This window comes from Eleutherodactylus coqui, chromosome 6, assembly GCF_035609145.1.
Source record: "Eleutherodactylus coqui strain aEleCoq1 chromosome 6, aEleCoq1.hap1, whole genome shotgun sequence".
Classification (NCBI taxonomy): Eukaryota; Metazoa; Chordata; class Amphibia; order Anura; family Eleutherodactylidae; genus Eleutherodactylus; species Eleutherodactylus coqui.
The window spans coordinates 141,604,229-141,621,551 of record NC_089842.1 but is presented as its reverse complement, the minus strand read 5'-3'; the positions used below and the strand labels follow the sequence as shown (position 1 = coordinate 141,621,551).

The following is a 17,323-nucleotide window of genomic DNA, read 5'->3' as shown; positions in this document are numbered from 1 at the left end:
CATTGACAAGCCTTGCATACACAAAACAACAGCAAAATATACACCGATGCGCGTCCAAAAAACTAAAACCATTCATTCCACTCATTTGCGGTGCTCATGTGCGTGCAAATATGCATATACTCGTGTGTAGTCAGCCTAAGCTTTGGAGTTCTGCTGCAAATTTTCATGTATCCGTATGCCGATTTAGCCTGTGATTGGGACATATCTACATGTGGCTGCCCAATGCGGATTTCACACAAAAACCACACCAAGAATTGACATGCCCCCCCCTCCCCCCCCCAGCACAGATTTGTATAGCAGTCAGTAGAACGCTAAAAAGGTGGGAATTTTGCCGTGAATCTGGGCACCCAAACCTGTGGTGAAATGCCATCATGTGAACAAAGGCCTAAAAGGGTGTTGTACAGGATAAGAAAAAAACAATTAAGGCTGATTTCTTTAAAGTTAAAAAAAACAATTAAGGCCCATTTCCTGGTTGTGTGCAATAGCACAGCTCAGCCTCATTCATGTCAATGGAGCTCAGTTGCTAAACTATACAACTCAGAGCACATGGCTTGTCCGATTCCGGATCATGAACATAGGACATGCGGCATCGCCATTCTGTGCGGCGTTACAGCGGCATAGGCTTCATACTGAGCCTGTGCGCTTCCATGGAAAAATCTGAATGGGCCCTAGAGAAAGCAGCCATTTTTTCTAATCATGAACAATTCTTTTGAATGCTCCTGCAGAGGATGGCCAATGAGATATTTGTGCTGCTGCAGTATAACATTGCATTCGGTTCCGCTAGTACGGCCCATCTGATTGTGACATGTGGGTGGAGCTGTAATGTACACAGTTTATATGAACATGACTTTCTTTACAATCCTTTGTTTTCTTCGCTGTCATCCACACGTTCAAATGTGGCAATGTGATCTCGCTTCCAATCAGTGTTTTCAGTGGCCGCAAATCCAGCTTCTTTGGCGACTTTGGTCACTATGGTCACATAGCTTTTTATCTTGTCCACATGGAGATCAACCATGAACCTGGAAACAAAATTACAAAGCTGAAAAATTAGTTCCAGACCCCAAAAAGTCATGCAGTTCATTGCTCTTCATGAAGAATAATCACAAGCTATGATGCATAAAGACAAGATGGCAAATTTCCCCGCATTAACTGTAGAGGAAACCTTAAATCACTTAGGTGGCACAAAAATTTGCCTCCCACTTTGCCTGCAGAAATTGTCAAACTGCTAAAACAAAGCTCATTAGAAAAAAATATAATACTGTATATAAAAAAGGTATAGTCTTGGTAGACTCCTGTTTGGTTTGGGAAGACTTTAAATAAGCTTTGGGCCAACCACAGCCCTAACTATAAGGGCTAAGACTAGACAGTGACTGACTGTGGCCAAAGGGCCCTTTTACACGGAATGACCTGTTGGGTTCAGATGCCCGGCCTCACTCAGTGAAACTTTCAGGGACATACAATGCTAATTCACCAGCAATGTATTTGATCCCAGCTTAGTTGCCCCCTGCTTGTAAGGGCTGACAAGTAAAAACCTATCCCAAGCAGGAGGCAGAGCACAGCAGCAGGAAGCCTCCTCTAATAGGAATACACTGACTGCAGTGTGAGCTTGGGGAACAGAGGTTCTGGATCTCATCTATCACTTGCTGCCCTTAGATAGGACATGCAGGGTGAGGAGACTGCACCACCTATGTGACTGAAGTGCCAGATGCACAGTGGGACATTTATGTAGTCTGCATTAGGGGAACCATATGTGAGGGGGAAGATGGAACAAAGATGGCAGACCTAAATGGCACATCAACTAAACAGGTATACATAAAGGCATACACATGAACCCTTACAGCACTCTATAAAAATAGCCTATGCTGGACTATATAACCAAAAATATATGCTGGAGTGCTGTGCAATGTTGCATGTGGCCACAACACTGGTCTTCTGAATTCTTATCATGCATATCCTCCATTGTGAGCCTTTCTAGAGAATCTCACATACCAATGTCAATTTTTTGGAAAAAAAAAAAATTTTAAAAAATCAACCAATACGAAAAGTAGGTGGTAGTACCCTCAGAAAAGATACCAACTCCATGTGGATATTGCGCTGCTTGGATTTGAACTCAGAACCTCAGTAGTGTTACGGTGCTAACCCCAGAGCTAGCATGTACAGAAATTCAACCATTTCCACTCCCAACTCCACAAATCAGAAAAGATTCACTATAGCAACTATTAAAACAGCCTGGTGACAAGTAAAAACACTTACTTTGTTAATTCTACAATAAGAGTTGCTTTCCTGGCTGTGATCAGCTGGTAGTTTGGAGTCAAATGGTGAACCATGCTAAAACATAGAAACACACACTTTCAATATAGAGACACAAGCTTTATAGCAACTTATTAAACTTAACAACCAATTGTCCGTATGTATGTATGTATGCATGCTTCGCCCCCTGGTGATGTCATCGCAGGTCCTGCAGTATATATAAAACACAGAGCCTGACCGACAGAAGGGCTCTTGGAAGGGGAGGACAAAAATAACAAAATGAGAAAATAACTAAGCAGTTATCTCAAAACACAACTCAGTGGTCCTGACAGGAGACACTGATCTACCGACATCACAGAGATCTGTCTGGTTGCAGGACCTGCGGTGAGGTCACTACTGTGGGAAGAGACATTCTAGAGTTTGGTAGAAAGTACTGTATACGCCAACAGCTTTGCCCCTTGTGACATCATTGCAGGTCCTATAGATTATATAAAAACACAGAGCCTGACTGACAGAGGAAGAACAAAGTTAGGGCTCTTGGAAGGGGAGGACAAAAATTACAAACTGAACACAACTCAGCAGTCCTGACAGGAGACACTGACCTACTGCCACCACAGAGATCCAGCGGGCTGGAGGAGCTGTGGTGACGTCACTGTGGAAGGAGCCATTCTGGAGTTTACTAGCAAGTACTATATACTGGGATCATAAGAAAATCAAACCAACTTTTGTTAGTGCTACAAGTCTACTTCCCAGTGCAGCCTTTTTCCTGTGACTGTAGTAGCCCAATGGCTGACAACACCCTGCTGGCACGTGCCTCTGTTTTCTTACTTCCCCTTTACACTTCTGTAGCATAACCCCAACCTGACTCCCTTAGTTGCTCTCCAGGCAGGCAAGTTTTAGTCAGATATGGGTCAACTTTTTATGGACACATTTTTTTTCTACTTTTGCACCTCTGCAATTTTCTTTGAGTTTTTCAGCCTTTTTTCAGTATTTGCAGTTATGTCACACTGTCAGGGCACAATTTGATTCTCCCCTAAGGTCACTAGAATCTTGCAGGCTGGTAGTTCTCTTCAGAACCTAGGAGCTAGCCAAAGCCTTGACCCCCATATATAATCTTACATTCCAGAGAGCCCAAAACATTTGATAAGTCCCTCCCCAAATGGAGGACAGATCGCTAGGATTTGCAAGATGACCAGTGGGAGAAAGTTGCTTCCTTTTTGGCTTCTACAGTGTTTCCCTGAAAATAAGACCTAGTAGAGGTTTTGCTGAAGTGCTAAATATAAGGCTTGCCCCAAAAGTAAGACCTAGCTCTGTCCCTGCTGTGCGAGCCTGCTGTGATGAGCTCTCCCTGGTGGCAAGAAGCTGCAATACCGTCCCTGTTGTACACGTGGTCCAGGAACTGCTGCTGATCGTTAGTCTCCAGACAGTGTGTGGGGGGCAGGTACTTTACAGCCCTTATTTTTTGTGGCCCTGTGTGTCACTTTGATTCTTTAGGGGGTTATCCTTACAGTCTCCATACAGTATGTACATGGAAATAATAGTAACAAGAAATTCTTGATAGGATTCACAGTTTGTCTGGTTATGCTGGTTTGTGATGACAACTACTGTACAGTATATAATAAATGTTCATTTTTTTTGTTCAACAATAAATGTGAATTCTTCTTCATGGAAAAATAAGACATCCCCTGAAAAGAAGACCTAGCGCATCTTTGGGAGCAAAAAAAGTAATAAGACAGTGTCTTATTTTCAGAAAAACAGGGTACAGTCAGTGACAGTAAGTATATAGGTCACGCCTCACAAAAAGATTCTTCTATCGTAGTCTGCTTTACTGTGCACATAAATTAGTTATCACCAATTGTAAATTCACCTCTCCTCTGGTTCTCTCCCACTAGTTGACTAGTTTACATACTTGTTTACTAGCTCATGGAAGTGCCTTACTAAAATTTGAAAAAAAGTCTGGTCTGCCTGGTTAGCAACTTTGGAGAATTTAAACTCATTAGTGGGAGTCGAGTCTTTGGACTTAGTACTGCTAGCAATCCACCTTTCTTGCCGCCCAGCTTGTTTCTTCTAGAATGTTTATATTGCTGGAGACTGTGCAGAAATCTTTGGTTGTACCCTACTACGCCGAATGGACCACTAGTCTAACCTCGCATAGACCAACCAGGTCAGTTTGATCTAGTACTATAGCTGTTATTGCTACCAGATGTTACTCAAGAAAAATGTATAACTAGACTATAGGTTATCATTCCCCTAGTCATGGGGAAATGTCCCTGCATGGTCACTGTCCAAACAGTGCCAAGTAGGGTCAACACCCAGTTCCCATTTAGTCATACATTTTCAGAAGGAGTAACAGTAACACCACAGAGTTATAAGAAAAGCTGCTGTCGAGTTATTTCTATGGGAAATACAGCCATTTACTACAATACACATGTAAAAGAGCACCCCCAGGATAGGCCATCAATAGCTGATTGGTGGGAGTCCGCTTCTTGGGACACAGGCCATTCAGCTGTTCACCAGTGTAGATAAGAGCCCAGAAGCAGCAGCTCTGTCCAAATTGCAGCAGCCAGAGTTGGTAATACAGGCCCAGCCCCCATTGAATTCATACTTAGTAACAATGATAATTACCTGCAGGAGAAATAGACTATATTGAACAGATTAAGGAATTTGCTCCTACGATGAAGATCATTCACCCAGCTATGTGGAAGAAAATGTATTACCACATTGTTTATCTGGAGATAATCTAGAAAATGGAAGAGAACATATTCAGTAGATACAAGCGTTATGCAGTCTTGATTCTTGACCAAATCGCTCTCCCCCTTACTTGGAGCTTCTCCACATTTTTCATGATCTGCATCTCCTTTAGTTTGTTTATTGGATTCATCCTCTTGTTTGATAGAGGTTTGGCCAACAGAATCATTGGATGAAATGTTACATGAGCTTTCCTCTTCATTCCCATTTTTGTCTGTTGTAGGCAGAGAGTATTTCTGTCCAGTCACCAACTCATGAAACATGGATAGGATGTTGTATTGGGACAAATCTTGAGCAGTCTGGGAGGTGGAAAAAAATAGGCAAATTCAGCACTAGGCTTGTAGTCTTGTGAAGCCAATGAAATACTTATAACTATGTCAAAATGGTTTACTAATGGATGTAACCAAGGAGCAGGCTACTAATACATTAAACTTCTTCATAAACTCCCCTCCTAAGAGATACTCAACTTGCACCTTCAATTTCCACATCAGGAAAAGCCATGCAGATAAAGGTTACAACCCCCCTCTTTCAGAGTTTGACACGAGAACTGGAAGACCCTGAAATAAGTGACAAAATACTTGAGGGGTGGGCTTCATCGAGGAAAGTCATTGCTAATAAAAAGTTGAGAATCACAACTTAAATTAATGCATGGAGCCATATATGGCTTTAATATCCCCACCCATCCTAATAACTGAGATCGCCTACACGCCTGCCCTAAATGTTCACAATTGCGGACCGGCTTACAGCATGGTCTGTGGTCATGTCCTAAACTCCAACCATTTTGGGCAGAGATTGGAACCATTATATAAAAAGGCATGTAGGCGCAACCTTCCAATGTCTCCACAAACATAAAAATGTTACTCGTCACCACCCACAACGAAATTGGCAAAAATAGAATATTGTCCTTTTTATAAGCAAACGCTGTTTATTACAGTACTGACTAAGGCCTCCTTCACACGGGCGACAAAGTCGCGCGATTTTGTAGTATTGCTACGATTCTACAAAATCGCATGTATGAGAAGCCCATGGTTTCCTATGGGTTCCTTCACACATGATGTTTTGTAGCATGCTACAAAACGACACACAAACCTCGCAGGTCCGGCGATATGCCCGCGACACGCAAGGTTTTGTAGCCCATGTTTCTCTATGGAGCCTTCCTCTCTGTTGCATCACATCGCATGGAAACGTGGTTTGCATGCGATGCGATGCAACTTTGACAGTAGCAGATGCTACAAGGCCGCGTGATTTTGTAGCGTCACATGCGACTTTGTAGTGCTACAAAATCGCGGTATTGCTGCGAGAAAATCGCAGCGATATCGCATAGTGCAACGATGCGATACCACTGCGATTTTCTCGCAGCGATGCAGTGTCGCTCGTGTGAAGGAGGCCTAAAACCACAAATTCCAACAATAGATGTCACACAGTATATCAAACACCTCCTTCATATGGACAGACTAGAAATAGAAAGACCAGCTGAGTCAAGTTCTTTTGGCAATGGCGCTCCTTTATAGAAGCATTTTTCGCCACTTCCGATATTATAGCATGCGCATCTCCTTTTAGGCATACTGCTTGGTACCTCACTTTGGAAAATCAGTTAGGGTTACCGTCTATTTTTAATTCCCCTACGATAAATCCCAAAGGAATTATTTGATTTATCTTATACCTCTACCCCTAATTTCGGCTATACCCATGTCTAGATGAGGGTTGAGTGTTTTTTAGCCCCCAATTAGGTGTTAAAGGTGAAGAGGTTTAGGACCATTCCAAGATATTAAAATTGATAGAAGAAAACTTTTGTTTTCATTATATCCTGCTTTAATAAAATAACCCGACAATGGACTAGAAGTGAGAAGATCTAAAGATCGGACAGAGGAAAGGCACTACTAAACTGGAAGGAAATCACTGCGAGAAGACCAAAATATTTGAAAAACAATGGAATGCTGCAGCGTGCATAAGTACTCCCTTCTCACAAGCATATTATATAGGTCCATAGATTTTATTTAATGCAACAGTTATTTTATACTCGTTACTTTTTTGTAACTTTAAAATTAAAAAAGTGAATACAAAGAAAAAAAAAAAAAAAAAGTTCATGGCTAAATATATCTAAAACTTTGGCCTACCTTTGCAGACACACCATTGGCCGTTCTCAACAAGCTCTTTTCTTCTGTTTCGATTCCGTATGCTATGTAAGGACTGGTGGTAATATCTCCCCAGTAGCCTCGAGCCTGTACCTTCCCGTGTCTCTAGGAACCAAAAAGAAAGTTGCTTATTGAGACAGAGTGGAACCGATTACTTTTTTTAGCAATACAGATTGCATCTACACAAAGGGTGAGTAAGCTGGCAAAACACAACAGCCATCATGCCCGATCCTCCATACACATCAATGGTTAGTCTGGCCAAGCATGCTCGTGTTCTTAATAGACAGGGGATTAGGACACCGAGTGACTGCTGAAGAATGATCTTAATAGTGACTGTAATTACATGTTTTCATGCAGTTATTGTGTGCTTGAAAAAAAACAACAAAAAAACAGCAGTATGTTGCACCAAAGAGTAATACGGGTCCTATGCTGTCAGTGTTTACAGAGTTTTTCCCCCCCTCTTTTAAATGGACTAGGTTGGGAAGGGTACGGTTTCTCTTTAGGAAGAGTACCTAGTGGGGAAACCACTGTCTGTGAATGGTTTATCTTTTTCCTCTAGGGAAGACTGTGGCTTTTGCTTATATTCCCTGTCATTGTAACAAGGCTTCTTAACCCCTTGAGTGGCAGGTTTCCTACCACCCTGTTGTGCCCACCAGGGCAGGTTTTTTTAAAATGGTCTAATCATTGAATTTCAACTAGTTTTGCAGTTGCGTCTCAAGAGCCATAACTTTTTCATTTTTCCATTGACATGGCCATATAAGGGCTTGTTTTTTGCGGGACAAGTTGTGATTTTTTTTTTTTTTTTTTTTTTTTTTTTTTTTTTTTTTTTAAAACATATTTTATTCAAGTTTTTCAATATTCATCACAAACAGTTTTTCTCAGACCAATTACAAAGAGAATTATCAACCTAGGGTAGTGGCAGAGTTAACAAGTTGTCTTAGGAAGAGACTGTGTCCGCCACCACTCGGTCCAAGGCAAATGTAAATGCTATAACCTTGGCAAAAGCAAAATCTTATGATCAACATACTATAAACTAGTAAAACCTTTCTCTCGACCCTGCGAACGAGGCGTCGTGCACCCTGGTAGGGTTGGCATCTCTTTGCCATGTGGTATAGATGGAACGTTCTGGTGCCTCATATCCGTGGGAGAGAAAGTAAACATAATTAACTTCTGATCAATTCTTGTGGATAGGGGAATTGGTGGGGGGGGATGGGGGGATTAGGTAAGCAGGGGGGGGGGGGGGGTAGGGGGTGTAACGGTCTAATTCTATCTTAATCTGTTCTGTTGGGAAGTCTCTAGTCATGTAGCGTTTGAGTTATTGCTTCTTTCCTGGCGAGGCTTACACCACCATGGCCCAATCTTCTCCTCCAGTTAGTATACGAAGCTGTAAGATGCCGCGGAGCCACCCGTCGTCCCTCAGTATAGGCTATTATACCAAGTTCTCAACTCCAGGGAGATCACACCTCAATCATCAAACAGCCAATGACAGTTAGGGGCCGGTATATGTTAAGGTGAATTCCATTCTTTAAGCTTTAGTTTATCTGTCTCCAGGGGTGCCAAATTTTAATGAAACCCTCATGTGAGTCCGTGTGCCAGCTATGTAGCTCTTCCATATTATAGATTGCTTCGACTTTGGTTTTCCAAAGTTCTAGTGTAGGTGGTGCTTTCTGCAGCCAGAGGGAGGGTATCAATGCTTTGGCTGCATCTAATAGGAACGCCAGCAGTCTGTCTCTAAGGGGATGGAAGTTCGTTGACGGTCTCCAGAGGAAGAGGATCTCTGGAGTGATTTGGAAATTTGGTTTTAGCATGCGTAAGACCTCCTCCACTTCCCTCCAAAATGGAGATAGTACTCCACACTCCCACCAGATATGGTTGTAAGAACCTGTTACCATCCCACATCTCCAACACTTGTCTTGTGTCGCAAGTTTGTGTGTGTGTAGCCATTGTGGCGTCCTGTACCATCTAGTTAAGACTTTATAATGGCTTTCTTGGAGCAAAATACACGGGGACAGGCCAAATGAGGTCTGTAGGATCAGCTTTGTGTCAGACGTGGTGAGGGTTATTTTTAGTTCTTTTTCCCACGATGTTAAGAACGCCGGTTTGTAGTAGGCTGTGGGGGCGACGAATCTATTGCGGATACAGGAGATGGAGCTATTGCTTGGAAGATTTTTGAGGGTTTTTTCAAAGGGAGTTTCGGGTCTCGTTGATCTCGAGATTCTCTGAAATTCGCCTAAGGTTTGTGTTATCTGGGCTTTTTGTAGGAAAGAAAACGGCCATTGTGGCGTCAGTTTTTCCAGAATCTCTGCTGGCTTAATATTAGAGTGTGTTTGTATATCGCCAAAGTTAAATGGGGCAAAACTCTTCCATAGTTTTCTGGAAACACTATCTGATGGTCGGTTTAGGTATTTATTAATAGTGCTCATTGGGGCTAAAGGAGAGGGGTCCGGCGCCAGAGAGCGTCTGTGATTGTCCCAGACCTCGCATGGGCCCCGTAAGAGCGGATTGAAATTTTTTGACCTGTAATTATATTTGGTTGGGAACCAAAGTTCTTCCAGGAGTGGTTCTCCCTCGCATCCCTTAGCTAGTGCTCGTAGAGTGTCGTCTCCCTTGGGGGACACTAGGTCCAGCCAGTACCTAAGTTGGACCGACTGATAAAAATCGTGGACGCATGGGAGCCCAATCCCTCCTTCATTCCTCCTTTTGGTCATAAGACTAAAGGCCAGGCGAGGTCTTTTTTGTCTCCAGGTATACCCCGAGAAGGCGGAACGTATAGCTTTGAAGAACGCCTGGGGTAGGTGGATGGGGAGCATTCTAAATTTGTACAGGATTAGGGGGAAGACATAAGCCTTTAAAATATTTTTCCTGCCTATCCAGGAAGCGCACGGGATATCGTATTTCTGTAGTAAGAGTTTAATTTGCGACAGTAAAGGGACAAAGTTGGCGTTGTATAGGTCATTAATGTTCTTGGTAATTTTGACTCCCAAATAATCTATGGATGTGTCTGACCCTTCGAAGGGCGAGCTGGACTTAAGCTGGTTCCACCGAACAGGGGGAATCGATACGTTGAAAATGGTAGATTTTGAAAAATTTATCTTAAAATTAGATATGGTTCCGAAGTTATTTAGTAAGGTGACCAGGTTGGGTATTCCTGTTTCTGGTTCCGTAATTAGAAACATAATGTCGTCCGCAAAGGCTGCCGCCCTCAGACTGAATGAGTCTCCCTCCAAACCCCTAATGGTGGGGGACAATCTGACCATCCTCAACAATGGTTCTAGTGTGAGAATGAAGAGGGACGGCGAGAGCGGACAGCCCTGGCGGGTGCCATTTCTGATATCAAATGGGGGGGAGAGTAAATTGTTTATCTTTAGTCTTGCGTAGGGTTCTCTGTATAAGGAGAAAATGGCGTTGACAAAACCAGCTGGAAAGTTGAAGTGGCTCAGTACTCTCTCCATGTAAGTCCAGCTCACCCTATCGAACGCCTTTTCGGCGTCGGTGCCAACCAGGGCCATCTCTATTTTGTGGGTCTGTGCATATCTAATGGCGTGAAGCAGTCTGTAGCAGTTATCTTTGCCCTCCCTTCTTTTGACAAAACCAGCCTGTTCTTTGTCTATCAGACGAGGTATTATGTCTTCCAGCCTTTTTGCTAGGAGTTTTGCCCAGAACTTAATGTCCACGTTAATAAGGGATATGGGCCTATAACTGCCACAGAGCTCCGGGTTTTTGGTTTCCTTATGAATAAGTGTGATATGCGCCTCTTGTGACTGTTTTGGGAGCTGTTTGCCTGTCATGAGAGCGTTCATCACATCTCTCAGTTTGGGGGCCAGCGTGTCTATAAATGTTTTAAAGTATATTGCTGGGAGACCGTCCGGACCAGGGCTCTTACCTTTAGGGCTGTTCTTAATTATGTCTTCCACTTCTTTTAAGGAAATGGGTTGTAGTAAATTTGTTGCTTCCGAATTCTGCAATTTTGGGAGGTTAGCGGATGTAAGGAAGTGGTCTATCTGGGCTATGGTATTAACCCGGTCTGTGGGAGAATCTGATTCTTTGAGATTATAAAGGTCCGCGTAGAACCTTTGGAAGGTCTCTGCAATCTCTTCAGATGAGGATTTAGTTGCCCCCAGATGATCTCTAATGGAGGGGATGTGATTCCTGGCCTTGGCTTTTTTAATTAGGGAAGTAAGTAGCTTGCTGCCCTTATTACCGTGTGCGTAGAACTTGTACTGGAGATATAAGTGTTTTTTATTGTATTTAGTTTCTAGCAGGCGTTTGAGCTCTCGTCTGAGGTCCATCATTTTCTCCATGTTGTTTTTGATCAGGGACAGTTTGTTTAGTTGTTCCAGTTTCGCAATCTGGGCCAGGAGATTATCTATCTTAAACTGGTTTTGCTTTTTAAGCTTAGAACCTAAAGAGATGAACAAGCCCCTCATATAAGCCTTATGGGCCTCCCACACAACCGGGGGATCAACTTCTCCTGTTTCGTTAAGTAGGAAGAACTCGTCCAACAAACCCGTGAGGCGTTCCCTTTCCACTTCAGAGTCTAACAAAGATACATTTAATTTCCATAGCCATTCTCTGTGTCCTCCCGGGCTTAGCCTGAGATCCACATGAATAGGCGAGTGGTCAGAGATAGTGATTGCCTCTATTTTAGCTTTCTCTATCTTATTCAGAATCTCCCGGGAGACAAAGATGTGGTCAAGTCTTTGAAATGAGTTATGTACTCGTGAAAAGTACGTATAGTCTTTTTCTGAGGGATTAATGGCTCTCCATGCGTCCACGATCCCCATCTCCTGGAGCGTTTTATGTAATTTTTTGATTTGTCTCTGGGAGATCCATGACCTGCCCTTTGACGAATCTAGCAGGGGATTGAGGAACAGATTAAAATCTCCTCCCAAGACAATTGGGCCCTCAGCAAATTCCCTCAGTGTTCTCAGTTGGTCCAGCAACCACTCTACCTGGTTCGCATTAGGGGCATAAAGATTGGCTATTGTTATTTTTGCATCATTGATGGTGCCTTTAATGAAAAGCGTTCTCCCTAGTTCGTCGGAGTGTTTAGTTTTCAAAGTGAATGCTATAGATTTATGGATAAGAATTGACACCCCTTTTGAGGCGGAGACAGGGTGCGTGTTATGGTAACACTGGGGGAAGTTTTTCCCAGGGAGGTGGCTGTGTTTGTCTGCCTTAAAGTGTGTCTCCTGGAGGAGTAAAATCTTGGTGTTGTATTTTTTGATTAGTTGTGATATGCAGTACCTTTTTTGAGGCGAATTCATACCCCGTACGTTGAACGATGTGACTCTGAGTGGCTCCGCGGCTTCCGATCTCCCCATCGAATCCTGGGGGAACTGAGTGATGCTTTTATGAGAACTAGGGAATAAAAATAGAGTCAGCGGTCGACACACAGATTAGTTGTCCTGAAGAGCTCTAAGACACTATGTATGCTATCCTCTACCGACTCCTAAACCGTTCCTCTTATATCTAGAGTTGTTTATAGACCAGGGGTTAGGATGTGAAGGGGGGCAAGGGTAGAAAAAGGAAGAGAGGGAAAGGGATAGGTAAATTATACAATTAACAACTAGCAGTCGTTATTTAAGTAGGTAAACAAATCAGCACCTTTCGTGCTGTAAGAGATACGGGTGGGCTCCGTATAAATACAGGAGCACAGACGTATTCTCCGGGGGGGTAAGAAAAATCACAGCTGTGGGGTTATATAAATTTAGCTAATGCCTAATCGGGTGAGCACAATAGGGCACAATTATTATTGTTGTGGGGAAGCATAGAAAAAAGGGGGGGCCAGTCATAAAGTTATAACCGGTACAATCTGGCAGCTTTATCTGAACTCTGAAGAACGGCGAACTTTTCTTCTCGTGTCCGTAGGGAGACCATCTCGGTCTATACCAGTGAAGCCTTCACAAGCAAAGGGATTCCACTGGGTCTTTTAGCCAAAACTAGGAAATAAACAGAAACCTTGGCTTAAACTAGCTCAGGTGGTCCCCTCGGTGTTTTCTTCTCTTTGTTTCTTTTTCTGTTTGCTGCGCGGGGATTTTGCGTTAGTGGCTGTAAGCCAGCCGTCTTGCGGAGGTAGTGTAGGCAAGGTCGGGAGCCTTGGCAGCTCCGGTAGAGGGAGCCAGTTGGGGAGGTTTATAGGTTCGAGACCCAAGAAATGCCAGCTCTCCTGTAGGTCCTCTGGGGATCTTATATTAATCCTTCTTCCTTTGTGTGTAATCCCAATCCCGAAAGGGAACAACCATGCATATTTAATATTGTTGGCTTTTAGTTCTTCCAAAAGGGGTCTCAGTAACCTGCGCTTGGCGAGGGTGGAGGGGGAGAGGTCCTGAAAGAGCTGGATCACCGCCCCCTCATGCTGCAGGTTCCTGGAGCTACGTGCCGCATTCAAGATGGCCACTGCGTCTGGAAATGACAGTACCCTGCATATTATGTCCCTGGGGGGTTCAGACGTGGCCGGTAGTGGTCTGAGAGCCCTATGGACCCTTTCAATAACGATCTCTGCTGCCCTGTCTTCTCCCAGCAGGTTCACAAAGATCTCCATTGCAACTTTCTGCAGGGCTTCAGATGCCCAGGACTCTGGTAGTCCTTTTATGCGGACGTTGTTGCGGCGACTCCTATTTTCTAAATCCTCCTGCATGAGGATCATCTTGTTAAGCTGGGAGTGCTGCTCCTTCACTACTGCTGCCAGCTCACCCGAATGAGTGGTGATGGTTGCCGTGGAGTTCTCCAGCTCCTCCACCCTCCTCCCCACGCTCCTTACCTCCTCCTTGATAGCTGTCAGCTCTGCAAGCAGGGGATTCATTGTTGCTGCCAATAAGTCCCTCATAAAACCCTTGGAAAGGGGTTCATCTTCTTCTCCCTCCGAGGAGACTTCTCCTTCCCGCGCTGCCGATAGAGCCGCTGCTGCCGCCGGCGCCATCTTGCCCGCCGCATGTGGAGAGCGGGAGCTTCTGTCCTTCAGGAATCTCTGCATATCTGTTTGTCCCCGAGCTGTACGGGGAGTCACAGCGTGGTCTCCCGCTTTCTCCCTTCCGAGCTTCCCCATTTTCGGCAAGATCGCTGCTGATATGTGCCTATTCTTGTGCTATGGAGATGGAGCGAGGGCTCTAGGCTTCCATCTCTCTCCGCGGTTAGGCTCCGCCCCCAAGTTGTGATTTTTTAAACAGGGGGGAGGAAAAAAAGAAATGGGGAAAAAAGAAAAAAAAGGGGCCATGTCATTAAGGGATTAAATAATGTATTAACTTCCTTCTCTGGGTCATTACGACGCACATGGATACCACATGTGTGATTGTATTTTTGATTTTTTACAAAGTAAAGGGTGACAAGTGTTTTTTTTTATTTTTTTAATAATTTTTTTACTTTTTTTTTTTTTTTTCAAATTTTTTTTTTTTTGTCCCTTTAGGGGACTTCCACAGGGACCCATCAGGACCCCTGATCACATTCCAGGGGTCCGATGGTGACAGCCCTTTACATGCTGCAGTGACAGCCCTTTACATGCTGCAGTCACATAGACTGCAGCATGTAAAGGGTTAACACAGCAGAGATCGGAGGTTTTCTCTGATCTCTGCTGTAAGAGCTAGTACCTAGCTGTCCTCTGACAGCTAACAACCAGCTCTCCCTGCCACAGAGACCATCGGCTTGCTTCTGACAAGCCGATGGTCTCTATGGCAACCTGTAAACAAAGCAGGACATTGTCGGCAATATCTTCTGCTGGTTTTTCAAAGCCCTTGCTGTGTTCTCTGTGGGTCTGTGCAGGCAGAGCACACTGTCACAGCTTGTGGCATTGTGCTCTGCAGCTCCCACAGTGATACATAGCCCGGAAATCTTCCGGGCTATGTTGCTATGAGCAGTGGAGCTCGTCACGGAACTTTTCCGGGCGTGCCACTCAAGGGGTTAAAAGGTCTGACATTGACTTGTGGGAATGCCATCTTCCAAGTGGTGCTGCAGAGGCATTGTTCCATTTTTTAAACAGGACACATGGGTTAAAGAAAACAAAAAACACAAAAACAAAGACCACCACACACCTCCAGAGACCATTCACCTCCCATCCGCAGCTTTGAGTAAAAAAAAAAAACAAAAAAACCCCCCAAAAACACACAGGATTTTTGGTATAACTTACCGTGAAATCTTTCTCGTCTTGTTTATTGGGGGACACAGCAAAGACCTTGGGTATAGCTTCTGCCACTAGGAGGCGACACTAAGCATAAGAAGTGTTAACTCCTCCCACTAGCTATACTCCCCCTGCAGGCATGAGCAAGCTCAGTTTGTATGCAAGCAGTAGGAGCAGCCAGTAGGATACAATAGTTGATAAATCACAATACTCACGAACTGTACTCCTTGTACCACCGTGTGCAACTGCACCGAGGACACTCCAACCAAGGAGTATATATATGTTAAAGTCCTAACACACTGGGTGGGTGCCGTATCCTCCAATGAACAGGGCAAGAAAGATTTTACGGTAAGTTATACCAAAAATCCTGTTTTCTCGTCTATCATTGGGGGACACAGAAAAGACCTTGGGATGTTCTAGAGCAGTACCCAAGGGTGCTGGAAAATATAATAAGCCGAAGGCCTAAAGGAACGTAATCAGCTCCTTTCACTGCGATCAGCATTACGGGTGCTTAGGTATCCAGCCAGCTTAGGCACGGAGCATAAAGTAGTCTGAGTAACGGTCTCATCTAACCACCGGGAGAAAGCTCTCGACGAGGCGCCTGCTGTCCGAGTAACAGGTGCCGTAACAGCCTGAAAGTATGATGTTCGTGACATGGTGACCCTGTTCTGCCGCAGAGCAGAGTCAGTATGAGAAAACCTCCTCGGAAAAATCAAGGACACAACTTGGGCTGACAGTGGGTCAGCCCAGAGACAAGGTAACTAACTAAAACCACTTGAGAGGTATCTTGTGAGGACGACAGAGCCCATCTGTAACCGGCGTGTCCCATGGGACTAGCAGCTATTGTGAAACGAACACCTCATTGACGCGGATCCCGATACTACATGCAGTTAGGTAACATGCAACCAGTCGGTAACGACCCTCCCTCGATGACAAGGAGAATCAGCCAGATAACACCTCCTGCTCAGAGGGGAGAGGAGTAGTCCAGGCAAACTGAATGCGTCAACACCCAGAAGTGGAGCAGTACATCAAGAGTTCGGGCCTACTGCTGTCGACCTAGGGAAAACGCAGAGTACACTGAAATCCAGACTGCAGCACTCCGGCGGGTAGGCTGTTGATAACAGCCCGCTGTTAAAGAATTAGTAGAGAGCAACCCAGGCGATGTATGGGAGCTACCGCTACCAGAGAGCATGAAAGAGGGGAGGGTAATTGGCTCAAAATACCCTCAGCATTAGTCCTGAGGGATTGACAACGGCCACAGCTTCCATCTTCTGCATGATGCCTATGGTTTTTGAAATGGAAATGTCATCTCTCTGGTTTTCTACCAGGGTGGCTTCTTAAAAGGATGTCAAGCAGCCGCATGACTAACCAGGCACCATAAGATTTGGTGTTACTTCAAGATTACACAGTACGTGAATCCCTTTGTGGAAACGTCCGGGACAAGTGCTAGCATTTTAATTAGTATCAGTGTAAACTGTTCCACAGTCTCCTGCAAGGACTAATGCAGGAGGAAATGATGCAGGAGGATCACATTATGCTTCTGGATCAGTCTAGTGTAAACCACTTTCTCACTGGGATGACGCTCCATAAGGTGTAGTCCGGACACTATACCAGACATGAGAAAAAGCAAAATTACGACCAACGGCTCTCAACCATACAGGTCTCAGAGTGCCTGCACAAATGAGGGGGTCCTGAAAAGAGGCATTTGTATAACTGCCGAGAGACCCCAGCAAATGCTCTGCGATGCATATGCACCCATCCATGCGCGGTGTGTCAGCCATATAGCAACTGACCCTTGTCAAAACGGGACACTAGAGGAAGCCTGTCATCCCAACTGTTTCGATTTGTGACACAGTTGTCAGACAGGCTCCAACATTGGACCAGAACCATATGCATGGTAGCTGCACCAGAAGGCTCTGTGGAGACATGCTCTACCAGCAAAGATGGAGGCGGGTCTAAGCACACCTTACGGCGACAGTACCATTATCCACATCGAGGAAATTAGGGTAAGCAGCGGCGCCATCTCAACCGGAATCATAAATGCATCCCAGACAACCTGAGTGACCCACATCCGCTT

At 44.5% G+C, this 17,323-nt stretch overlaps 1 protein-coding gene across 2 annotated transcripts in view; it reads right to left on the bottom strand.

Annotated features, from left to right (window-relative positions):
• Nucleotides 1-274: 274 nt before the first annotated feature.
• DNAAF3 (dynein axonemal assembly factor 3) overlaps nt 275-17,323 on the bottom strand; it is a 37,943-nt gene continuing 20,894 nt past the window's right edge. The window contains exons 8-12 of one of the 2 annotated variants that reach the window (XM_066607755.1): nt 7,116-7,238; nt 5,072-5,297; nt 4,876-4,990; nt 2,254-2,328; nt 275-1,019 (exon numbers count right to left, since the gene is read on the bottom strand). In XM_066607755.1, the coding sequence (XP_066463852.1) occupies nt 854-1,019; nt 2,254-2,328; nt 4,876-4,990; nt 5,072-5,297; nt 7,116-7,238 (705 nt within the window). In that variant the 3' untranslated portion in view covers nt 275-853. The remainder of the gene's footprint in view (nt 1,020-2,253; nt 2,329-4,875; nt 4,991-5,071; nt 5,298-7,115; nt 7,239-17,323) is intronic. The other variant, XM_066607756.1, reaches the window with a different exon arrangement.